This window comes from Heliangelus exortis, chromosome 16, assembly GCF_036169615.1.
Source record: "Heliangelus exortis chromosome 16, bHelExo1.hap1, whole genome shotgun sequence".
In the NCBI taxonomy this organism is placed as follows: Eukaryota; Metazoa; Chordata; class Aves; order Apodiformes; family Trochilidae; genus Heliangelus; species Heliangelus exortis.
This window is the reverse complement of record NC_092437.1, coordinates 1,336,433-1,364,427: the sequence shown is the minus strand read 5'-3', so window position 1 is coordinate 1,364,427 and position 27,995 is coordinate 1,336,433. Positions and strand designations below refer to the sequence as shown.

The following is a 27,995-nucleotide window of genomic DNA, read 5'->3' as shown; positions in this document are numbered from 1 at the left end:
GCGGGGAACTGGAAAGTGAAACTTTCGTGGCGGGGGGGTGGGGAGGGGCGGAAGCGTCGAACAGTCTGGTGCCTGTGCTTGGGTGCAGGAGCGGTGCAGACCCAAGCGCTAAAGCTGACGTCGCCCCGGAGAACTGCGGCGTTCCAGAGGAGCCCCTGGTCCGAGCGATGGAGGGTCCCCGAGACGGAGAGAGAGGTGAAGTGGGCCGGAGAACTCAGGGCAGGAGGCAGCGGAAAGCGTCGGGGGTGGTGTTGGTACGGGGGGATCCACTCCTCTCCTGACCATGTATAGTGAAATTTCCTCTCAAGCCTAAATTCCAACATTTCTTTATGTACCCGTGGAGTCTGGTTGGGGCCACGAGGTGATGATGCACAGCAGCAGTCTTTTTGCTAACTGTTGCTGCTAGTATTCTGTGCTTCCCTAAGGATTCTGTTGAGAACGTGATAAAGGCTATATGGTCTGTACCTCCTGCTACTCAGGGAGGCTGGCCTTTGTCCAGGTCTGTACTTTTAACTGCTATATATAGTTACTATAAGTCAGCTGCTGCTGCCTTTATCATTATTTCAATGACAGCTAACTCCTGGGGAAATCCTGTCCTGTGCAGTAGACTTCATGTCTAGCCTTTCTTATCTTTGCTTTCGGTTCTGTGAAAAAGGGTTTAGTTTTTAGTGTCTTCATAGTTAAGAGAATGCTAAGCATGGTGTTCTATCTAGTATTTAGAAAAAAGATGCAAAGGAAACAGTGATTTGAAAGTCTGAGAGTACATATAATGATAGTTTTCCAACTTGATGCCAAATGTCTAAAAATTGCTGGCTATCAGGCCCAAATGCTCATGCATTTGTGTTGAAAGACAGCTAATTATAGTTGATTTATAATCAAGGAGTGCCTTGTTTGTTTGTTTTTTCTTTAAGGGCATGCCAATCATTGGGATGTTTGCTTTATACAAAAAGGCAGAAACAGAACAAATAATGTGTCAGGCCAGGTGGTTCAGTCAGAGGAAAACCCTCAAGCCAGTAATTACACACTTCTACTGGGGCAAAGAGAGGAGAGATACGGTGGTGGTGCTTGGAGAGTTTCTCAATCAATCAAGAATAAACCAAGAAAACAAGGTCTACAGGCCAACAGCAGAGGTACAGGATACAGGAATGAACAGGAAAATGAGGGAAGGAGAATGAGGCATCAGGATGGACAAGCACATGAGAGGGCCAGAGGACCCTGGGATGAGCAAGAAAATGAGAAAAAAGGAAGGAGGTATCAAAGCGGAACAGCACAGAAGAGGGCCAGAGGATACTGGAATGTGCAAGAAAATGGGAGTAGAGGAACGATGTATCAGGGTGGACAAGCCTGGGAAGGAGCTAGGGAACCAAGAAATGGGCAAGAAAATGAAGGTAGGGTAAGAAGGATGCAATCTGGGGAGAATCCTCATTTCTACCAGAACCCCAGTCCAGGTGGTGCCAAGCTAAGTGAGCAGCCTCAGCAAGTCAAAAGGATTGGCTATAAATTCCTAGAAAGTCTCCTTCAGAAAGACCCTTCAGAAGTTGTCATCACACTTGCTTCCAGTTTGGGTTTGAAGGAACTTCTTTCCCAAACAGCTATGAAACCCAGTTTCCTTCAGCTCGTTTGCCAAGTGCTTCAAAAAGCATGCAGCTCCCGAATGGACAGACAGAGTGTCCAGCAGCTTCTTGGACTGCTGAGGGAGTCCAACTTTCTCAAGATCTGTTTGCCGCAGTATGTGTCTGACATGATAACGGAATCAGTCCCTGCTGTACGCCAGAAGTACCCTGTGCACATTCACAACATCATTTTACTTCTTCAGGATCTCATCAGTGTTTTCCCAGCCAGCTCTGTGCAAAAAATCTCCATGCTCTTGACAGTCCTGCCAACATCTATAAATGCCTTGAGAGCCTCTGGTGTGGAGATCACAGAAGAAACAGAGAAGAATCTAAATAAAGTCCAGATGCTTGTGCAACATCTGCAGGAGAAGAAACGTGAAGGCACACTGAGAGCTGATAACTGTACTCTTATGCAGCCTTGGGCTGATAGTCAAGAAGAAACCTATCGTACAATGACCATTTATCCGACATATAATGAGTTACACCATGATGAGAAACCCTTTCTACGTCCCAATATTGTTTCTGGAAGATATGAGAGCACCAGCATTTATCTTGACACCCATTTTCGGCTTTTGAGAGAAGATTTTATACGGCCTTTGAGGGAAGGTATCTTCGAGCTTTTTCAGAGCTTTGAAGACAAAGGACTAAGAAAGAAGAAATTTGATGATATCAAGATCTACTTTGACACACGGATTATTACCCCTCTCTGTTCCCCAACTGGTATTGTTTACAAGGTCCAGTTTGACATAAAACCATTGAAGTCTGTACGATGGCAGAATTCCAAACGGCTGCTATACGGATCTCTGATCTGCATGTCCAAAGACCACTTTGAAACATGCCTTTTTGCCACTGTTTCTAATCGTGATAATGCAGATCTTGCCAATGGAATTGTGCAGCTATGTTTTACTGCACAGAGCCAGGCACTGCTGGCAGAGGTTCAACCCTCAGACTCCTTCCTCATGGTAGAGACAGCTGCCTACTTTGAGGCATATCGGCACGTGTTAGAAGGGTTACAGGAAATCCAGGAAGAAGATATCCCATTCCAGAAGTACATCGTGGAATGTGGTACGCAGGTGAAGAATCCAACATATCTTACAGTGGATACTGCATACGACTTTGCACCCTTGATGGAAAATCCCCTGTTTGATGAAAATACTCACCCTGGTGGTTTGAGGAGGCAAAGTGTCCATGTTCTAGATCCCAAACAGTGGCCTTCAATGGAAACCTTGAGATTAGATGAGTCTCAAATGCAGGCACTGAGCCTTGCACTCACCAAGGAGCTTGCTGTTATTCAAGGACCTCCTGGGACTGGTGAGGAACATTTGCTTTAAGTCTCTGTCATTTCAGGGGTTCTCCTTGATTCCCCCATTCAGGGACACTAACTTCAGAGAAAGCAAGCTGTACTGTTCCCAGAGCTTTAGTCCTGGGCCTAATTTATGCTTGAGTAGCCCAGTTAGCATGAGCTGTGCAGAAGTTTAAAATATCTTTATCTGATCTTACACATTGCAAATAGACACCAACAGCACTTTTGGCTCTGCTTATGTTTGGGGAGAAAAAAATTTCAGCCATCTTTGATAGCATAATACTTGTTGTCATGCAACAGTCCTATTTGTCTTCCTAGCATGTTAGAACATTGGGAGTGTTCAGCCATGATCCTCTATCTCCATAAAGAACTACAAGACTAGCTGTAATTATGGTACCTGAACTCAACAAGCGCCACTGCTTGTATTCCACTAGTATGTGGATGTTTCATGTGCAGGTCAGGTATGAAGCCAGTGTCAGAGTGGGCTGGAGGATGCAGTGGCAGAGGAAACTCTAGGTCAGGTCCAGTGTATTAACCAAAAGGCAACATGCTTGCAGAATATGGCCTTGCTCATTTACAGGCCAGAAAGACAGTGTAATTTACATTTTGTAAACATGTACCTCTTGGGTGGGCTGTCTTGGCACAGAACAGATTTGCAGCTCACAGAGAAATATTGTATCTAGTTTTGATGATTACTGTGTTTCAAGGCACTCCTTAGAGGGTGGATTATCCTTTTCTGACTCTGAGCTTGTTTTACAGGGAAGACCTATGTGGGTTTGAAGATTGTTCAAGCTCTCTTGACTAATAAGCATGTGTGGCAAAACACAGGCCAGAAGTCTCCTATCCTCATAGTCTGCTACACTAACCATGCACTGGATCAGTTCTTAGAAGGTAAGAGTTACCTGGCTACCTGGCAAGTGTGATGAAGGGTCAGATATAAATTATACTATAACTCTTTCCATCTTCTGGCATGATGACCTGCCCTTTTGGGTTTTTCTAGTGACTCTAGCCCCATTGACACTCAGTAGGAAATGCTCACGCAGACCAATCCAGCTTAGCATTTGCAGACAAAGCGTGTTCCTCCCACCCATTGTACTGCTACAAAAAAGAGAGCTTTTATTTTTAGTACTAATATTTATCTTTCATTACCAGGAATCCACACGTTCCAAAAACATGGGATGGTGCGTGTTGGGGGCAGAAGTAGCAGTGAGGTCCTGAAGCAATTCACCCTGAGCGAGCTAAGGAAGAATAACTTCCGATACAACTTGCCAATGCATCTCCGCAGAGCCTATGTGCATGTATGTGCAGGCTTCAGCTGAGATTATGGGGCTGGGTTGTGGCTACACTGGAGGGGCTAACTAAACTTCCTTCACACCTATTCTTTCACCTTGTCTTACGCTGAAGTCAGCCTCTTAATTCTTCTTTCCTTGTTCCCTTTATAAGTTTTTCACCTTGCTTTTTCTCAACTTTGTTTCTCCAAGTATGATGATGCCTCCTTTGCCTTTGTTATGAATAGATAACTAGTGAGATGAAACAGGCTGAACAGGAGCTCTATGAAGGAGCAAAGAGCTTAGAGTGCACAACATATGGAGTTCTGCATGAGTGCCACTTGAAAGCATGTATTGCCCCCCAGCACTGGGACAGCCTCATGAATGGACTGGTAAGAGACATCCCTTTCTTCTGAGTCCAGCAGTCCCAATGTATGCTTACTACCCTTTCTGCTAATATGTATGAGGTTCCCCAAGCACACCTTTTTTTGGCATCACTTGGCTACTAGGGAGGTGATGGAGTGAGTAGCATGCTGTGCCAAGTGACAGGAGTCTAAACTGGGTGGGGCAGGCAGGGGCTTTGAATATTTCTCATTTAAACTGTTGAAATTCTAGGTGATCTTTATCAGCATAAAATTACAAGTGCCCTAATGAGACCCTCTTAAACTAAAGGAGAGGAGGGATGCTCTTTCTGAAGCTGTGAGACTGTTCAGGCTTTCTAGCTTTAGAGGTCTCTCAGGGGACTTGTCCTAGTTTCCCGCTGCTGCAAGGTGTTGCTTTAGCATCATCCTAAGGCTCTGAAGTGACATAGGCCTTGCTGATTTGATTTTCATTGAATTAGGATTTTGAGGAGTTCTGCTACAGTGGTACACAACACTCAAAGATTCTGGAGTGGCTGGGCCTTGGTGTAACTCTCTTCACTTGGAATGCTGCACAGAATATAGGAGCTGAGAATCCAGGTAAAAAACAAAAAAAACAAAACAGACAGACAGACACACACCATCCTCTACAGGTGTGTGTCTATGTAGTGCATATGTGCCAGAGACACTGCTACTTAACACAGAAAAATACATGATACCCTGAAGTAGTGGAAAGAAGACTAGCCTAAATTTCCATATAGTGATTTGACTGCTGCAGTATGATTCCTCTAGAGTGTCTGTAGCTTACTGCATGGTGACTCTCACAGGTGGTCCTCAGGAGGGAGAGGAGGAGTGTGAAGGTAAAGCAGAAGAGCTTTTGGAGATCCCAGAGGAGGCTGACCTGATTCAAGCTGACAGAGTGATTGAGCATGAAGAGGCAGTAAAGCCTCAGGGAAGAAAAGAGGAAGACCACAGAGCTGTTCAGGAACTAGCCAGTGTTCTCTTGGCTATGAAGCTGGAGGGCCAGGAAGAAGAAACAGCCCAGCCACAACAGAAGACTGCACAGTGGGAGGTAACTGCATGCACTAGCATGCTCTGGCTCTGGTTGGCTGTATTGAGTAACAGGGGCATGTGGATAAAAGAGAATCTTTGTGCCATAACTGCTTACTGGGGAGCTTTTTTTTGCAGACAACTGCTGCTCAGAGGAAGAAAATGAAACAGAAGGCGAAGGTTGAGCTCCGCAAACTGAGTACAATGACAGAGCTGGAGGCCAGGGCTATTCAGGATCTGTGGCAACTAGATCTGAGCTCACGCTGGAGGCTTTATAGGTGACAAAGCTATTTTGCAGGGTCTGTCAGGCAAATCTTTCCTAGAACTGTCCCATTTTCCAAGCTCTTTCTTTCAAGCCACTGTGTTTCTTTCCATATCTGTTCAGGTCCTATGTGAACACGCTTGTTCTTATCTTCCTTGTATTGCACAGGTAGTTCTGTCACCTCTACTGTGTGTGTTTGGGACTAAGCACAGATGCTAGTAATCTCTTGCCCAAATGACACAGAGGAATTTTTGAACTTTCTCTTTCTTCTAAGAATCAGCTCAGAACTTCTGTGTCATTATCCTGTTTCCTTTGTTGTGTGTGATAATGGCACTTTCTTCTCAGGCTTTGGCTGCAGACCTATCAGGGGTTAATTCGACAGAGGATTCTGCAGCATGAGCAGCAGTATCAGGCAGCAGCAGAAAGGCTGACGGAACTGAGGCTGCAAGAAGATCTCTGCATTCTCAAGGAGGCCCAAGTTGTGGGGATGACAACTACAGGTGCACAGCTGTTGGGAAGCAAACCAGTATTTCACTGCATCCAGTAATGGTTAAAGGGCCTTGTTGCCAAAATATTAGTATCATGTGCTGCCTGACAGCCTTGGTCAGGCTCTGTATTAGTCTGTAGCCTCCTTAATCTCTGACTGCCTTTGCAAATGTGGCTGCTGTGTGAATTGTCAATTAACTGCATGAGCAGTTTCTGTGAGTTCTTGCAGTCCCTCCACCTCAGGCAGTGTTCTCCTTATAGAAATGCTCTGCTTCTTGTGCCTGAGTAAAGCACAGGTAATATCTGCACTGCTATTCCCACATCACCTTCTGCTGGCAACACTGTCAAGTCAATTGAACCCTTTGGAGAAGGGGAATTTTGTGTTTGTTTATGTGTAGCATGTATTGAGTAGCTATCTTATGTCTGAAAAGGACCAAGGTATAAGGCTCTAATCCCCACCTACCTTCCCTAATAACTCTTCATATGGAAACCATGGAGCTGTTTTAAAGTTCAAAAAGCTGAGTCTTGAAATGGGGAATTTCAGAAAGAGCTCCAGTCTTTTCTAGGACACAGCCTACTTCTCTCCCTGAAAACTCCTGTCATACTGCCTGCTTGCAAGGATATTCAGCTAAGCTTTATCATGTCTCTGTGCTCAGGTGCTGCCAAATACCGTCAGATCTTGCAAAAAGTAGAGCCACGAATTATCATTGTAGAGGAGGCAGCAGAGGTACTTGAGGCTCACATCGTTACAACTCTGAGTAAAGCTTGCCAGCACCTCATCCTCATTGGAGATCACCAGCAGGTAACATCCATGACTAATGCCTCTAGCTGTTGTGCAAATAAAGTAGAATCTCTTATCCAAACACCATATGTGAAAGCTTGCCTAGACTTACTGCTCCCTAGTTTCCACAGGTCCTGTCCCATGCAATTTTGGAGGAGAGCTCTGGTGGGATTTGTATTTTGGTTTAACTGATATGATTTTACATGTGCTTGTATCCATTTCAGTTGTGACTGTTTCTAACTTTGATGTTTAGCATTCCTGCAACAGTCAAGTCGATGGCCTTTCTATAGGGGACCAGTGACAGAAAAAGAGATGAGAGAGGTATCTTACTAGTACGTAGGAAAAGTGCTAAAACACAGACTTCTTTTTCATCCCTTCTTTTTCAGTTGTGTCCTAGTGCAAATGTATATGACCTGGCCAAGAACTTCAATCTGGAAGTGTCTCTTTTTGAACGGCTGGTGAAAGTCAATTTCCCCTTTGTCTGTTTGACATATCAAGTAAGGAAGAGCTATCAAAAACTCCATTGCATCTGAGTGGTTTTAAGTTTGCGATACAATTAGGTTCATATTTCTATTCTCAGAGCAGCCTACAAGAAAAGAATGTGCTATTTAATTCCTCAAAGGAATGACAAGAGCTGTCAAACTGCCACGCTGTTCCAGTATATTTCCAATTGTTCAGTGGTGTCATCCACAACACTGTGGTTCCCACATGTTTTAGTGCAATGAAAATATCTTGTTGTGGCATCTGAAACTTCCAGAACTCTGGACACTGACAGCACAAGTCTTCTCATGCTGCTTCCTGCTAAATTGCTATTAAACATCTAATTGGTACCTGGAGAAGTTAATTGTACTTCCAGCAGACCTGTATTGAGGGGTTAGGATGAGGTGCTGGATTTTGTTATCTAGAATGCTGCTCTTAGATTTGCACTGAAATTACAGCAGCCTTGCCAGATAATTTTATTGAAAATACTCTCCTCCTACTACCTCTGTAAGTGTGGGTGGTGGCAGAAATGAGGTGGGGGAGGGTGGGGATTGAGAGGTGCTCTCTTGACTTTCTGTAAAGTCATCCTTGTTTCACATTTAACTACAGTCTGTGGCAGTGGAACAACTCAATATTGACATGGAAATATGGTGCTGCTTCCTTGAGTGTGATAAAGCTGCTTTGTGTTTCAGCACCGTATGCGTCCTGAAATTGCCCAGCTTCTCAGTCCTCATATTTACCAGGACCTGGAGAACCATCCTTCTGTCCTGAAATATGAGAACATAAAAGTGAGTTTTCAGCAATCCAAGCAATTGCTTTTGTCCTCTATTGCTGGCTTAAGTGACTTTCTGCAAAATATATTGTGTTCAAGGAACTAAAATTCTTAGATCAAGTTCAGGTATTGAAATTTATACCTGAATCAATGAAATGTGCGATAGAGAATTAGACAAGAATACTGTTTCTGACATTTCTTTCTCTTGTTTCAGGGGGTCGTAGCTAACCTCTTCTTTGTGGAACATGATTTTCCAGAGCAAGAGATTCAGGAAGGGAAGAGCCACCAGAATTCTCATGAGGCCCAGTTTGTGGTGGAACTGTGCAAATACCTCTTGTGTCAGGATTACCTACCTTCTCAGATCACTATTCTCACTACTTACACTGGACAGCTTTTCTGTCTGCGTAAGCTCATGCCAGACAAGACCTTTGCAGGTGTGAAGGTTCGTGTAGTAGATAAGTACCAGGGGGAGGAGAATGATATTATTCTGCTGTCACTTGTGCGGAGCAACAGAGAGGAGAGAACTGGGTTCTTACAGATCCCTAATCGGATATGTGTTGCATTATCCAGAGCTAAGAAAGGGCTGTATTGCATTGGAAATATGAGAATGCTGGGCAAGGTTCCTCTCTGGAGCAAGATCATTCACACCCTTCGGAAGAAAGGTCACATTGGCTGCTCCTTGCCGCTTTGCTGTCAAAACCACCCTGAAACCAGGACACTGGTATCCACAGCAGCAGATTTCAGCAAGGTTCCAGAAGGAGGCTGCAGTCGTCCCTGTGAATTTAGGCTGAGTTGTGGACATGTCTGCATGAGGGCATGTCACCCATATGACACAGAGCACAAAGAGTATCGGTGCCCTAAGCCTTGTCAAAAGGTGCTTTGTGCAGATGGGCACCGCTGTCCACGGTCATGTTTTGAGCCCTGTGGACCATGCATGGTCATAGTAGAGAAAACAATTTCTAAGTGTGGTCACCTGCAGATGGTACCATGCTCTACTCCAGACAGTGAGTTTCTTTGCCAAGAACCTTGCCAGAAAAAGTTGAACTGTGGGCACACATGCAACAACTTCTGTGGGCAGGAATGCACTAAGTGTCCTGAACTGGTCACAGTCACACTGAAATGTGGCCACAACCAAAAAGTTAAATGCTGGATCACTGAGGAGATGAAACTTGGGAAGCCAGTGGAATGTAAGACTAAGTGTTCTGTCACACTAGAGTGTGGCCATGTATGCTCAGGTTACTGTCATACCTGCTTTGAAGGAAGATTTCACAAGCCATGTAACAGCCCATGCAAACGCTTCTTGGTCTGCTCCCACAAGTGTCAGCAGTCCTGTGTTACAGAATGTCCTCCCTGTCAGCTGGAATGTCAGAATCACTGTATCCACAGTAGATGTAAAAAGAAATGTGGAGAGAGATGTTTTCCATGTGCCGAGCCATGCGAGTGGCAGTGCCAGCACTACCAGTGTACCAATCTTTGCTCCGAACCATGTAACAGGCCTCGCTGCAATGTGCCATGCGCTAAGATGCTGCGCTGTGGGCATCCATGCATTGGATTTTGTGGAGAGCCCTGCCCAAAGAAGTGCCTCATTTGTGACCGCGAGGAACTCACACAGATCTTTTTTGGCTATGAGGAAGACCCAGGCGCTCTATTTGTACAGCTTGAAGACTGTGGCCATATCTTTGAATCCCAAGGTCTCGATCATTATATGGATGAAGATGGTGATATCATCAAGCTGAAGGTATGCCCTATCTGTCAGACACCTATCAGAAAGAATTTGAGATATGGCACCATTGTGAAAAGGCAGCTAGATGAAATAGAAAAGGTAAAAGAAAAAATCCAAGGCCCAGCACAGGAAATTGAGTCTAGCAGACAGAGACTTCAGGCTGCACTGACAGGGAATGCTGTTTTGCGGAGGAATCTACCCCTGAAGTACCTCATGCTAGAGGACAAACTAAAAACTTCTGCTCTCTCCACAACGAGTATTGGACTAATTCAGAACCAGCTTAATTTCTATGAACGTGTAGCAGACCTAACCAATTCTATGAAAAAGATTGACCCGAGTGAGAGGGAAGGGCTGAGAACACGGCTGCATGAAGTCCAGGAGTGGCTGGATATGCCACGCCTCAGCTTTACAGGACAGGAACTATCTGACCTGCAGTCCGAGCTGCAGAGACTGACCTATCTGGTGAGCCTCTTGGCGAGGTGCAAAGGCGTAGGTACAATGATTACACCAGCGCTTGCAGCAGAGATTGCCAGCACACGTCAGGTCCTGGATAGGACCCAGAAATTGACGGAGAAGGAGGAGGCTGCAGTGGTGGCTGCCCTGGAGAGGCTCAGCGCTGCCCTGCCTGTGTCGGGACTGGGCATCTCCGAGGCTGAGCGGGTGCAGATCGTCAGCGCTGTTGGCTGTCCCCGCGGCCACTGGTTCAAGTGCAGAAATGGGCACATCTATGTGATCGGGGAGTGTGGGGGGGCGATGGAGAGGAGCAAGTGCCCTGAATGCCAAGAAGTCATCGGGGGCACGAACCATGCTCTGGACAGCACCAACAGCCTGGCCCCCGAGATGGACGGGGCGACTCACGCAGCCTGGTCCGAGACGGCCAACAACTTGCTCAACTTCGAGGACCTGCACCAGCTGCTCTAGGAGGAATCTCCGCTCTTTCCAATGTCCTTGCCCCTCCCCGCCCCTCCCGTCCCCCCACCACTAAAGTGTCTCCCTCCCACCGTTACTGGTCTGTGCGCGCGGGGCCGGGAAAAGGGAGGGTACGGGAGGTGGCAGCCTCATGGCTGCTGTTCCCCGGAAGCGGATGTGACGTACACCGAGAGGGCCGTGGCCGCGGCCGCGACCGCACCCATGGAGGCGCGGGAGCCGCTGCGGGAGCTGCGTCAGGCGCTGCGGGCGGTACTGGCGCGGGTCCGAGGTGGGGGCCGGGTCCGAGTCCGAGTGGGAGGCGGGGGCCGGGGGCCGGGCCGGGCCAGGCCAGGCCAGGCCAGGCCAGGCCAGGCCAAGCCAGGTCAGGTCTCTGCTGGCTGAGCTCTCTCTCTGCCGTTACAGAGGGTGAACCGGGCGAGGGCCGCGAGGCGTTCGAGCTGCCGCGCTTCTGGGACGCACTAGGTAGGGGTGGGGTGCGGGGTCCGAACGGGGCTGGGCTGCGCTGGAGGTGCCGGTTGGGCCAGGGGCGGGCGCTTTGGGCGCCTGTCCGTGGTGCCAGGGCGCGGCAGGGCTCCGGCTCGGGGGGACGTCGGGATGTTGGCGCTGGTAAAGCAGCCGCCGGTGTCGGAGCAACTGTCACATCGAGGTTTTTAAAGCCTGAGGGCCCATCCCGGTGAAGATGACATGGACCAGGACACACAGTGGGGTTGTGGACATCACCACCACCTAAATGAAAAAAAAAAGAAAAAAAAAAAAAAAAAGAAAAAGAAAAAAAAAAGAAAAAAGTACACAAAGCACACATGCAACAAGCAAGGCTCAAATGCACTATACAATTTTTAATCTGTGGTTGCTTTTTTGTTTTTTTAATTTATTGGAAGGAAGAAATAGCAGATGACAATCAGGGCAAGGTAGTATCAGAGATGTGTCTTATCTAGCTTCTCTGTTCTTTTGTCTTTTTCTCAAGTTACTTTTGATTCTTTTGTTTCCATTAAATCCTTTTTAGGTCAGACATTCAAAGTAACTTCACAGGAAGCTACAAAGCTGAGTCTGGCATTCTCAAGGCCTTCACTGACTTCTGCAGAGGTGAGGGAAAGCCCCTGCAGACTGAAAGTACACTGTGTTTGACAAGTTTCAGGCGTCTCTTTATTGAGTTGACTAAAACAAAGCCAATTGTTTCAGTGCCAACAAGGGATATCAGTAGGGGCTTTGCATCACAGGGTGTATTAATCCAGTTCAAGAACTGCCCAGAGAACTGATATCTTACATTGCTGTCTTTAACAGCTGGTTGCTGATAGAGGCAGGGTATCGAGCAGTACAGACCTTAGATCCAGCAAAGAATGCACAGCACTTTCTGCTGTTGTTTGAGAGAAGTTTGTCACACCTGTGTTTGGAGGAAAAAAAAAATAAAAATCTCCAGTTCAGAATAACGATCTAAGATACTCTTCTACCACACAAGGATGGCTTATAGCGTACACAGCTTGCTTACAGTACCTTCTTGTGCTGTTTGTTTCTCAAGCAAGATGGCACTTACTGTGCTTCCCTTTTCTTAAAACAATCTGAGTGTAAGTGATTGTGAGATTTTAAATGCAATGCAGCCATGGGCTACCCGGGGTTAATCCATTTACCTCTCAATTTTCAGGACTGCCAGAAACTGAGTGAAGATGTCCAAAATGCCATTCTTGCAGTTGCCACCGTGTACTACTGGCTCCCCAAGGGCCAAGGTGAGATAGTGACAGCAGAGCAATTATCAATAAATGCAGTGGTGTTTTTTTGCCACTGTGTAAAGAAACCCAGTATTTCAGAGTTTAATATGTTATCTTGTATCTGCAGGAGCGTAAGTTATCAGGAGCAGTTAGTACCATTATCAGCTGTCCCATAGGCTTGCAACATGTTTATGAGTGAACTGCGTACTGTCTACTGCAAATTTCCATCTGTGAAGCAGTGGTAGCATGGGATCTGATAGAGCATTCATATTTATAAAACATTCAGATCCTTGCCCAAAGTAATTGTGGAACTGGGAAATACATTGTTTCCTTCAGAACAGTTGTAACTTCATTTATGGCCTGTGCACACAATCGGAGCAGTCTGTGTGTTGTCTTCAGCAGTTGCTTTCTGTCTGTGTTGACTTAGTGGCAACTTTCTTGATTTTTCTCAATCTCAACCAGGTACTACTCTTCGGAAGATGGTACGAGATGCTACCACTGAAGTAGTGGAAGGAATGATCCAACTCACAGAAACAATTCTCAGTGCTCCATTGGAGAGGTAGTAATTTTCCAGAAAAAAAAAGGAAGAAAAAGTTATAGGTATAATTGTTAGGAAGCAGCAAGTGCAGAGCTTTTCCTAAGGTAAGGAGGCAGGCAGAAGCAGACCCTTGTTATGATTCAGGAAGAGTCAGTGGCCTCATCTGCAAGGGTCCTGTCCCCCTGTACCAGAGTTGATCAGAGCAGTGCTGGTGAGGGGACCAAGGTTCACTTCATATTGTCAGGTAAGCCCATAGTGGTGAGGTCGGACTGGACAGTCCAGCCAACAAGTCAGTATATGGTCAGGACCAGAGAGAGTAACCAGCATTGGACACCATCCAGTAATTGCTCAGCATATCCGTTGCAATGAGTTTGGGTCTGAGGTCAAGGCAGGAAGGTCAGAATCAGGGGGGTATGAGACTGGGTGCAGACACAGCTGTTGCTCAAAGAAGGCCCAGTGGTAGAATGTCAGGCTAAAAACACCTCTTAGGGTACGGAAGGGCTGGTGCTCACTTAGAATCATAGAATGGTTGGGGTTGGAAGGGACCTTAAAGATGATGTAATTCTAATGCCCTGCATGGGCAGTGACACCTCCCATACCCAGCTTTCTTCACACTACCTCTTGTCAGCAAAGAGCTGACCTTGTACTTAGCCCCACCTTTTAGGAGGGTGGGGTACACTGAAGGCCCTGAAAGTACCCACTTGTTCCATGACCAAGTCAGACTACATGGAGAATTATTTTTGTCCTGTCTCTACCAAGGAAAGATGCTGGAAGCAGTATCAACATGCTGGATAGTATTTGCAGTTTGGTAGGTTTTCCTCTTTGCTGTGAACTATCAAGCACAATGATTGCACAGCTTTATAAAGCTAGTTATAGGACTCCAGTGAACCACTTCCTCTTTACAGATACATGCCACTGTTCTTAGGCAGAAGTCAGCAATCTCTAATACAGACTTCTGATTTTCATTTGTTCTGAAAGATAAGTAATATGCCTAAGCATGTTTGGAGGCCTTTGTAAGAGGCTCCTGCATCTCGTTGCAACAGATAATTATATAAGTACGAGCCAGCACTTCTTGCTTTACAAACATGAAGTACTAGTGACAAGCTGTTGGTGACATCTTCCCAGCAGAGAGTCTACTAGTTTGGATTGTCTTTGGTGCAGAAAATAAACCCACAGTCTAACAGAGTGGTGGTATTTGGTCTTTTGTGATTTTGTTTTGTTTCAGCTTGTCTCAGGAGCAACTTATATCAACTGGTGGTGTGTGGGAGGCATGTGAGCAAGTGTCCAACCTGCCACGAGGTACGTATTGTGCATGCAGAACAACAGAACTAGGACATGTTGTTTTGGGATATCAATAGCCCTTGTAAGGTGCATTTTAGCTAGTGCAATGAAGGTTTGGTCATTCTGCAAAACTGTCTGAACCTGTCTGTTTTTGTAATGTACAAACTTAGAAGCCAAGCGTGTCAACAATGCAGCTCTGAGCTCTGCAGAAAGTTTGGTTCTGCAATTTCAAGATCTAATGATTAAAAATTAAGGTGAATGTAATTGTGAGATGATTTGATTCAGTGCAGTGCCACAGTTTTCATCCTTTTGCTTTTACAGATAACCAGGCAGCAGTTGTGTCAACTCTGACTGCATGTCTAGGTGTGGTCAAAGATGCTCTGGAGGAGATGGAACATGTAAGGAAGCCCTTAAGTCTTTGAGGAACCTGCACTGATGGTTCAGTTATGCAGCTCAGGGGTTGTTTCAGATACAGGCTTTGACTGAAATTTGTTTTGATGTGAGCTAGATTATTGTATTATGCCTGAGTCTTAAGGAGTTTTAAACATAAATCTGTTTTACTTTATACATGGTTTCCATAAAACCATGTCCTGAATTGTGGGGTGGTGTAGTAGGGCAGTTTAGGTTGATGTAAAAATGGCACTGTTTGCCAAGATTTTTCTGTTTGCTCTGTTGAATTGAAATGGGGGGTTTGTTTTTCTAATCCAGTCCTGGCAGGATTAACAGAATCTGGCAACTGAGATGCTGACTGGAGAGAGATTCCTTCATAAATTTTGTGTACACTATCTGGATTATTTTTTCCCTTTCCTTTTGGGTATTGTTGGAACTGATGTCAGGCACTGGGTTTTCAGGCTCTGGTGGAAGGGCAAGACCCTTACAGCGACATCATGGAAGATGAAGAGCTGGGCTTCCGGGGCAACAGAGATACATACTGGTCAGAAGCTGACCGGAAGCTGCTTAGCTCCTGCATGGGATTAATGAAGGCTTCTAAAGCTTGCCTGAAGAAGGTGTTGAGTGTAGTGAAGGCTTATGGCAAAGCTGATTCTCCAGAGCAGATTGCTCAGCTGGATGATGTTGCAGATATTGCTAATGAGATCAGCCCAAGGTAAGCAGGCCCCTACATGCCCTTTTTTCTCTAGAGCATTCCCTGTCTTGAGGTCTAGAAAGTGGATGAGGAAAACCTTTAGGATACTGAAGATGTGATCAGATGGTGGAAGCAGGTGTGGGGGAAAGACATATGTTGTAGCTTGGGGTGGAGCTGTGTCATTCTAAGGTGAGAGTGGCACACATATATCTGAGAAAGCAATGAGACATCCCAGGAACATGGCTGACATTGTCTCCTTGTCATGCACTGACATTCCTGACTTATATTCTGGGTGGGCACAGGATGTGACGAGGATTCATGCATTGTGCTACAAGGACCTTTCTCCCATTGCTTTCCTCTTGTGTTCTAGTGTTGATGAGCTTGCACTGAGCATGTATCCACCTATGAACCAGCTAGCTGTGCGACTCAATGTAAGTATCCACAGCCTGCATGTGGGTCTGCTCACTTGGCTGTAGAGAAGGGGTAGAAATCAAATTGGAAAGGATATGTGACTGTCAGGGAGAGGTGGGTGTTAGAGACTGTCTCAGTAGCTAGTTCTTGGGATGAAGAGTCCCCTCTTGTTCTTCCACACATAGCTTCCTTCGGGTGGAAATGCATGTCTTATCTTTACTTTTTCAGGGAAGAGCATGGCCACTTGTGTTTTGGCTCTGAGCTGTAATCCATAGATCTATCCAGTGACTACCTCAGGAAAGTGAGATCTGAGGCTGCTGATGTGCTGCATGTCTGTTTCCTTCCTTGAGTAATGTAGACTTGGTCGAATAGAGTTATCTAAATTAAAAAGAAAAATTAAAAATTCTCACAATGGGCATAGTTAAGTACTGAAACAAGCTGCTCAGAGAAGCAGTAAATTCTCATCTTTGGCATTACTCAAAATTCAATTGGGCAAGGCTCTGAGCAACCTGACTGAATTTGAGGTAGGCAGGCAGGCAGGCCTTGCTTTGAGGAGGAGGCTTCATGAGATAACTTGCAGGAGTCCCTTGCATCATAAATTAAATACGCATCTTCTCTGATCTGAGATTTTTATTCTTAATTCTGGTTCCATGCCTTTGGCCAGAGGCTTGATTTTTTGGGGTAAAAGAGAAGGTACTGCTTAATACCAATTGCATTATGGTCAGTCACTTCTAATTTCATGCCTTAGTAGGAGTTGCGTGTTTCTAGTAGGCTTACTTTTATAAATATAAAAAGGAACAAACCACAAAACAAACATTTTATCGTATGCTTTAGAAAACAGCCTGTCTTTGTTTTCACCTGTGCCAGCCAGTGGTAGATTGAGAGATACTCCCAGCATGGTGGTGATAGCTAGCTTCCATCTGCATCAGGATGTATGGCAGTTCTGCTCATTCTTGGTTGTATTAAGCATTCCTGCACCCCCTTTTATTTTCCACTGCTGCTCACCACCTGTTTTCCATGATTGGCTCACTTTATTTCCCTTTTCTTTCCCTGTTTCTTTCTAGGCTGCTAAATTGGCCTCGGTGTTAAAGAAAGTCTTAGAGATTACAAAGTGAGTATCATTTACTGTTTTATAGGGATGTGTGTGTTTCCTGCTATGAGGGTTGGTATCATTCTCCCTTTTGTCAAAGATGACTCAATTCTAAACAGTAAATGCTGCATTTTAGAATTGTTATGATCTTATCCACTCACAAAGGGACAAGAATAAGAAAAGGATAGTAGGGATGAAGACAGAGACAAATACATTCAATACATTCATGGGACTAGAGATACAGATGTAGGTCCTTCCTTGCTGAGGACAGTCTGGGGCTGTAGCAGTCCTGTGGTAATTCAGCACTTCACAGTGTTGTCTGGATGCCTAGGTGTAAGACACTCAGGAGGCTTTCCTAATGAATTCCTTCCGCTTTTGCAGGGCAAGCCATGTATGTCCACCATCAGAGGAAGGCTGGGTGCAGTTTCTAACTGGTGCAGTAGATCACAACATGAACAAAATCAAGAACTTCACACAGCATCAAATTTAGTTTTTCCATGTCTACATGTGTTGCTGCCACTGTCTCTGGCATATACTTGTTCAGTGATTCTCTCTGTTCTCCAGCTACCGGGAGAATGGTGAGAACACTGTTCTTTGGAGAGAACTTTACTGCCACTTGGTAACAGCAGTTTTCCGCTTTGCCATTCCAGAAGGTGTTATTTCACTTGGATTTCGGGGATGGTGCAGTGCTGCATCTTAATGCTGTGAACATGCCCCATTCTACTATGGGGTTCAAAGGACAATAAAATATTGCTAGATTTGCTTGAGTGACTTTATGTTTTCAGTTGGTAGAATATACATACAGAAGGAAAAAGCCTTAATTCTTTTGCAAGCAGCCTGATGAACTGTTATAAAATTCACAGCAATGCTGCTATTTCCTGCCTAACCTTAGAGAAGACTGTAGTATTCTCAGAAAGCAGTAGGAAATATTTGCTGCTTTACCAGGGATCTGTAGCGGAATAAGACTGTATCTCTAGAGAAATATTACAATTTTCATCACTTTAATATTCTAGGATATACTTTTTTTGCCACGGGTAGGGGAAATTACTAAGCAGTGGTAGGTTCAGCACGTATGTGTGGTGACAAATGTAGCATCTGCTTGAACATTGAAGCCATTTTCATCACAATAAAGTTAACCTTATAAAGCTGGAGAGTGGGCATAGTGACAGGTGGGAGAGAGCTGAGTTTGTACAAAGGAAGTCAGACATGGTTTTAATTAATTAAACTTTATTCAACTGTTAATATCTATGCTTGCCTAAGCTCATGGATCACGACCACTCTTTTGTAAACAGGACAGCAGGACGTGTTCTAAGTTGAGCATCAGGCAGCTGCAATGTCGATAGTTTTGTAGCTCTTCAGGTTCTGGAGTTGAAGGCAGGTAAGATGTGCAGTGAGTCTTCTGGGCCCTGCTTGGGTGGGGGTGAATGGGATTTGTAGCTCTTTAATGCTTTTAGGTTGCACAGAGCCCAGCCTGAAAGACAAGAGGAGATTAAACAGGATGTGCACCTCTGTGTATTTCTAGTTCCCAGGGCCAAGAAGATACATTTGTTAGCCACAAGTGTGGTGCCAAAAAAAGGAAAGAAGAAAACCCGAACTGACCCAAACCAGAAGGCTAGCAGTTATCTAAACTACCACAATGGAATGTGATCTGACAGTAGTTTGGGATTGAGATACGACAGGAGAGTTGGCCTCCCTATGGAAGCATCTAAGGTTACTTTGTCTTAATGCAGCTTCTTAAGGGACATATGGAGTGTTTTCTCATGTGAAGGAGAGCATGAATTTTTGGATGCCACTTGGCTTAGTCAGGTTTTTCTGGTTCTTCAGTAGGGAAGGGGAAGACCCTGTTAAAATTGTACCCAGACTGTCTGAATCACTGGCGGTAGGTGATGGGTGGCAAGATAGGTCACAAACAATATAGTTTTACCCTGCTTATAGGCTGGCTATAAAGCAGTTGATTTTGCAACAGCAAATAATGTCTTAATTTCATAGTGACCTGTAATTGTTATTTTATTTAATGTACACTTCTGCCTAGGTCTTGTGGTACTTCTCTTGTTACCCTTTTTGTTGTGAGGGGTTTTTCTACTGTCTACGCATTTGGGGTTGGAGCTTTCACAAATATAATACTGCCTTCAGCTTATATATTACACATCTGTTGAAAGTTCTATTATCTGCTTTTCTCCTTTCCAGTGTGGAAATCTATGATCTGTAAATAAAGGACAGGATGCCTGGGGCTTTCATGCTGTAGCAGTCTCTTCCTGCCATGTTGTTGCCCATTTAATTTTGGAGACAGCCTTTCCTGTGCAAGGGTTTCTCTAGCTGTTGTGTCTATTTTTCCATTTGCCATTCTTAGATCAATTTGTGTGCACTTACCTGTACTTTCTTTGTCTGTAAATGAGTCCTCGCCCTGCAACCACTATCACACACTTCTCCAAGGGGTCTGTGAGAGGGTTCAGGAGGCTGATCTTTGCTGTGCTTGGCTGATACTGTACCACGGTTTCTGGAAACTGTTGAAAGAAGGAAATGAAACTAAGAGTAGGAAAGAGATTCTATGACTGAAGGGAGATTAATGATGCTTTGGTGTCACAAGTCTCAGTCTGAGCTTCCAGTAAACTGGAAGGCCAAAGTCCAGCTTACTTTCTTCTCAGCTACAATATTTTGCTGTAGTTTCCCCCTGCAGTCTCTGATTCTCGTGAGGCTGGTGAGTGAGTTAGGAGTTACTGGGATTGCCTTATGCTTTCACATAGACACAGTAGAAGTGGGAGTACTGTATGCAACAGTGGCACAACTCAACCTTTGCCAAACTAATGTCTCCGTGCTTTGACAGAAGGCATAAGGAGAGCCACGCAAAATTGTTTTGCTGCTCATGACTATGAAAGCTGTTTTTTCACCACTTCAGTAACAGAACCATAGACCCATCAAACCTCAATAGTGAGAGGTGAGTCACAAACGCTGATCTCTTCCTGTGCCAAGTATGTGTAGAAGGAGTCCTTGTCTCTCAGCGTAGCAGTCAGTCTAAGCAGATAGTTCTCTCCCAACTCCTTTCTGTACTGTGAGGAAGGCACTAAGACCTGCATGTTGTTAGCTGGAATACAGAGCAGTGAAGCAGAGATGACAATGCAGATGAGAAGTACAGTCTAGTCTTGGCCTGCATGGCACCTAGGAGTGTTTAGTGCCTAACATTTTACAAAAAGCTGCACCATTTAAAAGTTTAAGTACTCCAAACTGGATTGGCAGATTCAAAACCTCTTCAGGTGATGTTGCCAAACTGATTTATTTAAACCACATGTAATCAAACTACTCGGCCAACCTTTTGTAAACTTAAGGCTAAGTGCATTTTTCCTGAAGTGAGAAGACTTAGAAAGGGTGCAGCTTGTAGAATCCTTACCTTCATTACTTTTGAGGATAAAATGAAACTCTTCCTTCCAAAGTTGGGTAATAGGCACACCATAATAATGTAGAGACTGGGCCCCAACAACCAGGTGAGTGGCCTTGTCTCCACCACTGTAGTTAGACACTTCAATTGAAAGTGCAACATCTTGTCCCAGTAGCAAAGAACTCTTTAGCCTGAGGTGGATGAAAAGGTTAACTGGCTCTTCAGGGGCAGCAGGAATGGAACTAGACTGTGTTTCACTGCTGCTGGTTGTCTCAAGGTTCTTTGTATTTTTGTAGGCTTTGCCAAGTGCTGCTTTTTCCTGAAGAGAACCTGTCAAAAAAAAGTGAGCACATATTTTAGTATGATTTCCTGTTTATTAGTGTGAAGCAGTACATGCAGAAGGATGTTACTGAATTATCCTGACGGTACTGTTGATGACTGTTTTTAGGAGCATAGAGAGAGAACCTGTTGTGCTTCTGGTTGTAGCAGTTTGAGCATTTCAGCTGACAGGACATTCATTGGATGTACCTAAAAGTCTACTTGTCAAAGATTTGTCATGATTTTTAAAGTACCTTGGTGCTAACACCTGCCAGAGTAACTATAGCTGTAGCTATGGCACAGTACTGCTCCGTACCTTCAGGATACTTGTAGTTCTGTGTGATATCCTCACAACGTTCACTGCCTATACTCTTGGTGCTAATGTTGTTGCCAGTATACTTTGTGCCACCAAGAGCTGGCTTGAGTGTGTCATCTGCGTTTTGTATCCAGACCTGGCACTTGGCATTGATGGCAGCAAAGAAGTAGCAGACATCATAATCAACTTCTGTGTCTCCTTCCTTGATGGCTCGAACAGGGGCTGGCCCACAAAAGGATGGACCTGAAGAGAAAATACGGCCCAGTTAAGATTCAGATGCTTTACCAGATAGACCCATGACTAGTTTAGACCTGTACTAGGGATGGGCATTAGGGAGCATTACTATGATAAAGAGTTTTTAGAGCTAAACAGGCTGCACAAGCCAGGCAGATAAATAATGATTTAGTGCCTAAAGTCACCAAGGCAAGTTCCTGTCCTTTAGCATCCTTCCACTGGAAGCTGGGGAAGGGAAGAGTATTGAACTGCTTTATTTGTTCCCCAGTCCACTCCCCCTTCTACCCCCACAGGTCTGTCTCTGGTATCTTACCTTTGCTTTTTTCCTGGCAGGTGGCATCTAGTGCCTGCCACCCACTGTACTTTGGTAGCAAGTCTGCTCGAGCCATCCAGCATTCGTTCCAAACATGGAAGGTCCTGCAAGAGACAACATCACGTGTACATAACAAGCAATTGACCTCTGAGGTACAGTTTGATGCTGTAGCAAATTAATCCCCTTTTGAAAGATCTCAGTGCGTATTGAGGAGAGCAGAGTCCGTGGCTTTTGACACAAGTGGAGTTTCTCCAGCTGGACTGGGCTATCATTTCTCCTTTGTTGGCTGTAGTAATAGGGCACTCTTCAGTTTGGCTTGTGACAATTTTTCAAGAATAGGTCACGTAGACAACACCTCAGCTGAGCTGTCTCCTATCCACCTCCTTGTAGCTGTTAACCTCTTTCGTTTCTCCCCTCTACCACTTTCTAGATACAGGTGTTGTCTTGAATTCTTGCTTAGACCCTGCCATGTTTTCTTACCAGACACGGGCATTCTTGTCTTGTGTAAGCAGTCTCCCATCGTCATCATAATACTCGTCCACACTCAGGCTCCTGTTAGTATTGTGAGCCCATGTAAAGCCTGTGACCACCCTGGTAGGAATTCCCAGGCACCTCAGAACTGTGCAAAAGAAAGAGCTGTGAATAAGTCGTGCATCTTGCCTTAAAGGTACCTCTGCTGACATATGTAGAGCCTTTTTTGGTGCGTGGTGTTACGCATGGAACCAGGCCTGCTGTTTGAATTTTGCAAGAGGTATTTCCACCTTGGGAAATAAGCTATCATAGGTGCATTCAGCAAATAGTGTGTGCTGATATTCTCTTATCTCAAAGCTGCCGTTACTGAATGTTGATGAGAAAATGCTGAGGAGTTGCCTCTCACCTAAAGATTACAGATTATGTTACTGGGACCTATGTTAATCCAGGAATTCAGGCATATGCTAGAGGTTCTGCTTACCAAATAAGGCTTTGTTCAACACAAAAGTCTTTGAACCACCACTGTACCTGAACACATGACTGCAGCAAACACCCAGCACTGCCCATAATGGACAGGTTTGCATTGGGATGCAGCCCACTGCTGGAGAATGGGGCTGCTTCCCAGCCACTTGGAAGGGGGTGTTCCATTTTGGTATTGCTTGGTCCCGCATTCTGTTAGGATTCCTCTAAACTCATCACAGCTCAGCTGCAGGGAATGAGAAAAAGATGAATTAAGAAACTACCTCTCTGTGGTAGGTACACCTCATTCTGTATGATAAAGCTACTCCCAAGGCAGATGAAACAAAAGGATTTTTTGTGCAAAGCATGAAGGTCATGGCTGAACAGAACAGGTGCAACAGTCTCCCCTGAGATTTATTCAGTAAGTGTACTGCCAGTGCTAACAAACTCCTGAGCACTACTTGTCTGCAACAGGAATATGAGGAAGGGCTGGAGATGGGCAGGGAGGGAACAGGTCTGGGACAGTGGGTTGCCATAAATTGGGATTAGCTTTCACTCTGTGTTCGGGTCTCTCCACTGGAGCCAGGGCTGCTGTCTGCTCTCCTTACCATGGCAGCAACTGTGCGGCAGATGTACACAGGGCTTTTGCGCTGTGTGTGATCTTTGTCTTGTTGATGCCGTTCACCTACATCCAGCAGTGTGAAGCAGATATCCACAATGTCCTTCTCAAACTGAAAAAAGAACACATCATGCCAGGAAATTTGGCCTGAACATTTGTTGTCTAGAGTCCCTGCAAATTTTTGTAGCTATGCAGATTATTTCTCCCTTTCTGCTGATAGGCTAGGTAATCAAGCTGTGGAGGAGAGGCCCAAGCAGAGATGTGGAGGGAGAGCACAGCACACTAAAGGCAGACCTACAGCTTTCTGAAGCGAGGTAGGAAATGCATTAGCATGACACTGCATCCCTTTGATTAAGAGAAATTGTTGCTTTGCTGGAGCACTCTGTTGGCACAGAAGTAGTTCCAGTAAGTGGAATAAAATCCCATTGTCGTAATTGGCTGTGTCACATGCCCTTAGGCCAACTGGAATATCTGCTTGTCCTCACTTTATAAACTAGACAGTATTGCTAAGGTCTCTTAAATACTTTTAAAGCTATTGATGAAAGGAAGGCACATGAAACCCAGGTAAAAAGCAATGCATTTTTTCATAGGGAACAGCCTGAGAAGGTGACTAAAATTACATCCACTGGGCTACAGGACTTTATACCCAGGCTTCTGTTCTTCTGCACAGCCACAGTGAGTGCATTCAACAAGTTATTTCATCAGAGCTACGGTGTGGAAGTAAGCATCCTACAGACACAGGAGATAGACACACTTCTGCTTGTGGTGGTGGCTTCAAGAGAGCACAGGCACTGGACCCCTTGTTTACCTGACTGAAGTCCCAGGGTTGTGCTAGCATGGCATTTTCAGTCCCTGAGTAGATGACACCGTCTTGGTTTAAAACGTACTCCTGTCGCTGTGCCTCGTTAGCCAAAAACACCTCATCATCTAGATTAAAAGAAAAAAGCATCAGGAAGAAAGCATTTCTGCTCTTGGATGCATTTGCATCTCTCTTCTATCAGCAGACTCCACTGCACTCCAGGAACTTCATTCCCTGGATTCTGCCTGGTAAAGAATACCCAAGTTTGAATGAAACAGGAAAGATAACTTTCATTGTTATCTCTGTTTTCTTGTGCAAGAAGTTCCTCCAGGCCTGCCCTATTGTACTAGCTAGCTCTTTTACTCTCCTGGTCATTGAATTCTCTTATCCTAAGATGAAGGATATGGTGGCCTTAATCAGACCAATTGTTACCTTGACTCATCTTAAAATCTTTATTATAGGAAATACTTCATCAATCATTTTTTCCTCATTATGGTGTGGTTTGAGTGGGCCAGAATAAATGTAATGTTACCAACAGAAAGAGCAAGTGCGAGAGCCTTCAGGACCCTGGGGGCTTACTGGGGAGGGCAGGACAGAGGGGTCAGAGTTCTTGCTGTGCCCTATCAGAGCTGAGGGATGGGTACCCCGCCCCTCCGCCCACTTTTGCCCCCTTCTGGCTCTTTCGGCGCTCGGCCTTTGCCCGCAGGCTCATGGTCGGTCCTGGTCCACCACATGATCTGCAGCATCCACAGGCACTGGGGGCCAGGAAGAGTAGTGGACCCCTCTCCCGAGTCGGCCCCGCCGTAGGGGACCCTCAGACACCCATCTCTGCCATTATTGAGGTCGGAGTTTGTGAATATCTCTTCCTCATTTCATGTGTTACTTCCCTTTCCCTTTTCCAGTTTTAATTCTTTTATCTAATCTCGGGAGGGTGGAGGGGTTGGCAGAGCAATAATGTCCTCTGGCTTTTGATGCACCCTTACTACTAAAGCAAGCCATGTTAGAAGGAGGAAAAGAGCTCCGGCAGTGAAGCACTCCAGGAACGAAGCAGAAGTGCTGAGGTGGGAAGCCTTGAGCCTTTTTTAGCCCTTGCCTCCTTCCTGAGGTGGTGTGGGAACAGGGAGGGATGGCAGGGAGCACCGCATGGGTCAGCCTCGAAACTCCATGGAGGCAGCAAAAGCTGTTCTTGTGAAGTGACTGACCCCAGCCTCCGCTTCTGTTCTGATCACATACCTTGGCACCAGGGATTAAAGAGAAGGGTGAAATTGCCCAGGAGATAGCTAGACTTGCAGGCACGTAAAAGCAGAGTGTACTGGCCAATTGGAGCGTTGGCAGGTGTGTTCACTGAGATGGTCCAGAAGCATGGGTCTTGTTCTTCCAATGCTGCGCTCCACTGATTCTGGTCTCCCAGGTTGGAGATGGAAAATTCAGTCTGGGTTCTATCCGCTTTGGAAGGATGCGATCCTGTGGTCAGAAAGATACGGTTGTGTCTATTCAAGATACTCATGCAGATTAAAGGGACCTTGTCTATATCTGGAGTCATAGTTATTCATAGTTATTCTTTCTAGTGACAGTCTTAACCCTTTAGTTAACCCTAAATTGAATCTTCCTAAGGTTGGTGCTGCACTCAGGCCTCCATGTTTGACGGTGAGATGTGTATTTCATAGATTTTTAGAAACCAGGAACAGCCAGACTGGTCCAGTCCTGCTGCTTCTGGTATCCAGTGTCTTTTAATAAAAGTCACAGCCAGCTCAGATTATGGTAGCGCAATCTGGGGCTGAAAGCTGCTGCCCTTCTTAGGGGTCTCACTTAAAAAGTGCTCAGTAATGGAAAATATAACAGGCTAGCTGAACTTGAACGTTCCTAAACCAAAAGCCAGGATAGATTCTGTACTTCCAAATCTCAGATTAGTGACCCTGCACTGGTTATTGTGCTGCAGTGTGTCTTCTGGAAAGAGATCTAGTTTTGACCCTGCAGCCCCAGCAGCAGGAGGCTCTACTCAGCCTTAAATGAATGACAGTTCATTGGCCTCACTTTTAAATGTGGGCACTTCTGTCCAGCTCTGGAGGTGACTTTTTTTACTAGCTCTGTTATTCAGGGGGAGGACCAAAACTTTCATAGGTATGGTAATGATGTTACCTGTCTGAACTACAAGGAAGGTCCTCTTCAGCAGCTGCAGGTAGCTGTGTACTGGAGCTGAGAAGCTCACAGTGATAGTGAATGGTTGTCCTCTCCTCACCATAAGCCTTTCAATGCTGATTTCTTCTGTGTGGTGGTTACTGTTGTTCAATGGGATCTTGAAATCACATTTTTTGATGCTCAGACCTGTGAGAAAATACAGAATGAATCTGAGGCATACAAACAGCTGATCACATTTTTCTCCTCTCCAACAGTGCGCCCTCCGCCTTTGAGACTTTCTACTCAGTAACTGTAAGGTCCTTGAACTGTTCTGGATCACAGCAAATCAAACAGCTATTCCTTCTTTGCACCACGTCAATTCGCAATCTCAGCTCCAAAGGTGCAGGAAACAGAAGAGCTTCTCCCCCTCTTCCCTTTCCTCCTTCTGTCTCCTACACATGCATCATACACATAATACATGCTTCTGTATAGTACCTGAAGAGAGAAAAAAATTGTCACAGTTTTAGGCACCCAGTTTGGTATTCAGTAGCTGTAGCACGGTCATATATTTGCACTTTTCTTCTGGTTTTGGTGTTTTTGATTAGTGTTTTAATTAGTGTTTTTAATCTTTCCAGACATCTTGCTGAGGAGCAGGTAACACCCTGGTTTTGCTCAGCCTTGGGAACCATCCTGACCTCACTTCTCTCAAGTTCCCAGCTCATGACTAAGATTCTTAAACTTGTGGATTGTAAATGCTGCCCTGTATAAGGTGTTTCCTGTTACCTACCTCCCTTTGCTGACCTAGGCTGCTCCCTTTGTTCCATCTAAAAACAAATAAAATCCAGTGTTCCTCTCCTATCTAAAGCCATTTCTCCTGTGCTAAAGCCACAACTATTGCCCTTCACAGTTTTCATCGGTCTCTCTCACATCTAACTTCCCTTGTTCTCCTATTGCTGTTGTCCCTTCTTCATGTGCTATGGGAGTCCCACTAGATTTAATGGTTCGTTTCTTTTTCCCCATATGAATTTTACCACGCATGGTTTTCAGTGAGTGATTCTTGTCTGGCTTCCAAAGCCCGTTATAGCTGTCCCAGTTCATAGCCCTGCACCAGTTCAAGCTTCACAGAGCCAGTTCTGCCCTTGTATATTCTCTGTAATGCAGGATGTTTGTTCCGGCTATCATGTAAATGGCTAAAAACCTAAGACTACAAAACTGAGGCAGAGAGATGACTAGCTCTCCTCTCCATCCACCCATTCCCTACGTTAAGGCTAACTGTCCTGCCTTTGCTTCCAAACTCTCATTTTTCTTCCTTAGCTGCCTCTTACAGCTTCTCTGAAACTTGTCTTAGGAACTGATACTGTCCTTTGTTTGCTGCCCCATTTTGTGTAGTCCTCCATGCAAACTGAACTCCCTCAGTCTCTAGAGCACTTTCCTGGATCCTGCCCTGTAAGAAGTTCACCTCTTTCTCAACTCTTATGAACACTAGTGTGGAACAGGGACACTTGTTTTTCCTTACAGACAACTGGCAAATGTTTGGGACTAACCAAAGTGATTTTTGCTTACCTTGACCCATGTTCAGTTCCTCGTACCGTGAAAGCCTTTAGCTCCTGCTTGCTCTGGTAGGCAATAGCTCCTTCCTTCACTTTTCTTTAAAAATGATCCACTTGCAAAGTTGTTTGCTTGATTTCTTTATACAGGGTGGGACGTGTTGTTGCCACCTCTCCTGCACAGCTGGCTTGCAAGATAAGTGGAAGAAGTTGACTGCTTATCTTTCAGACCATACAATAAGTGCTGACTTTCCCTTTCTACAGATGGGGTGGGATGTGAAGCCACTGAGAATT

The 27,995-nt window shown here is 45.2% G+C and overlaps 3 protein-coding genes across 6 annotated transcripts; 2 read left to right on the top strand and 1 right to left on the bottom strand.

Annotated features, from left to right (window-relative positions):
* Window positions 1–23: 23 nt before the first annotated feature.
* Window positions 24–11,098, top strand: ZNFX1 (zinc finger NFX1-type containing 1). Its single transcript, XM_071759536.1, has 13 exons — window positions 24–195; window positions 912–2,924; window positions 3,676–3,807; window positions 4,069–4,214; window positions 4,433–4,576; window positions 5,026–5,143; window positions 5,371–5,615; window positions 5,732–5,871; window positions 6,201–6,355; window positions 6,998–7,143; window positions 7,509–7,619; window positions 8,295–8,390; window positions 8,589–11,098. Exons 1-13 carry the CDS (start codon window positions 168–170, stop codon window positions 11,016–11,018), a joined length of 5,904 nt encoding a protein of 1,967 aa, XP_071615637.1. The 5' UTR covers window positions 24–167; the 3' UTR covers window positions 11,019–11,098.
* CCNDBP1 (cyclin D1 binding protein 1) lies at window positions 11,034–19,378 on the top strand. 3 transcript variants are annotated; one of them, XM_071759544.1, is made up of 12 exons: window positions 11,034–11,295; window positions 11,430–11,489; window positions 12,031–12,110; window positions 12,667–12,748; window positions 13,193–13,289; window positions 14,494–14,567; window positions 14,871–14,947; window positions 15,401–15,654; window positions 16,004–16,064; window positions 17,109–17,155; window positions 17,300–17,380; window positions 17,516–19,378. In XM_071759544.1, the coding sequence occupies exons 1-12, from the start codon at window positions 11,040–11,042 to the stop codon at window positions 17,622–17,624; spliced, it is 1,278 nt and encodes a 425-aa protein (XP_071615645.1). In that variant the 5' UTR covers window positions 11,034–11,039; the 3' UTR covers window positions 17,625–19,378. The 3 variants fall into 3 exon arrangements, with proteins under 3 accessions (XP_071615645.1, XP_071615646.1, XP_071615647.1); XM_071759546.1 differs by lacking the exon at window positions 17,300–17,380 and having other exon boundaries at window positions 11,038–11,295; XM_071759545.1 differs by lacking the exons at window positions 17,109–17,155; window positions 17,300–17,380 and having other exon boundaries at window positions 11,035–11,295.
* On the bottom strand, window positions 18,345–27,844 carry LOC139803405 (protein 4.2-like). Of its 2 annotated transcripts, XM_071759539.1 has the most exons (13): window positions 27,718–27,844; window positions 26,176–26,361; window positions 25,270–25,500; window positions 24,046–24,164; window positions 23,227–23,349; window positions 22,688–22,865; window positions 22,169–22,307; window positions 21,689–21,792; window positions 21,142–21,384; window positions 20,520–20,837; window positions 20,056–20,216; window positions 19,505–19,638; window positions 18,345–18,605 (listed from the first exon to the last, which is right to left on the bottom strand). In XM_071759539.1, exons 1-13 carry the CDS (start codon window positions 27,725–27,727, stop codon window positions 18,455–18,457), a joined length of 2,097 nt encoding a protein of 698 aa, XP_071615640.1. In that variant the 5' UTR covers window positions 27,728–27,844; the 3' UTR covers window positions 18,345–18,454. The 2 variants fall into 2 exon arrangements, with proteins under 2 accessions (XP_071615640.1, XP_071615641.1); XM_071759540.1 differs by lacking the exon at window positions 20,056–20,216.
* Between the last annotated feature and the right edge of the window lie 151 nt (window positions 27,845–27,995).

What these genes read in the sequence shown, in the direction of transcription:
- ZNFX1 (XM_071759536.1), top strand. Translation starts at nt 168, where the DNA reads ATGGAGGGTCCCCGAGACGGAGAGAGAG. An exon ending in TATAGGAGCTGAGAATCCAG is followed by an intron (nt 5,144 to 5,370) that starts GTAAAAAACAAA and finishes TGACTCTCACAG; the next exon opens with GTGGTCCTCAGGAGGGAGAG. An exon ending in TTGTCTGTTTGACATATCAA is followed by an intron (nt 7,620 to 8,294) that starts GTAAGGAAGAGC and finishes TTTGTGTTTCAG; the next exon opens with CACCGTATGCGTCCTGAAAT.
- CCNDBP1 (XM_071759544.1), top strand. Translation starts at nt 11,040, where the DNA reads ATGTCCTTGCCCCTCCCCGCCCCTCCCGTCCCCCCACCACTAAAGTGT. An exon ending in GCTAATGAGATCAGCCCAAG is followed by an intron (nt 15,655 to 16,003) that starts GTAAGCAGGCCC and finishes CTTGTGTTCTAG; the next exon opens with TGTTGATGAGCTTGCACTGA. An exon ending in AAAGTCTTAGAGATTACAAA is followed by an intron (nt 17,156 to 17,299) that starts GTGAGTATCATT and finishes CCACTCACAAAG; the next exon opens with GGACAAGAATAAGAAAAGGA.
- LOC139803405 (XM_071759539.1), bottom strand. An exon ending in TGCTGCAGTCATGTGTTCAG is followed by an intron (nt 22,308 to 22,687) that starts GTACAGTGGTGG and finishes TCTTTTGCACAG; the next exon opens with TTCTGAGGTGCCTGGGAATT. An exon ending in TATCCTCAAAAGTAATGAAG is followed by an intron (nt 20,217 to 20,519) that starts GTAAGGATTCTA and finishes TCTGTATTCCAG; the next exon opens with CTAACAACATGCAGGTCTTA.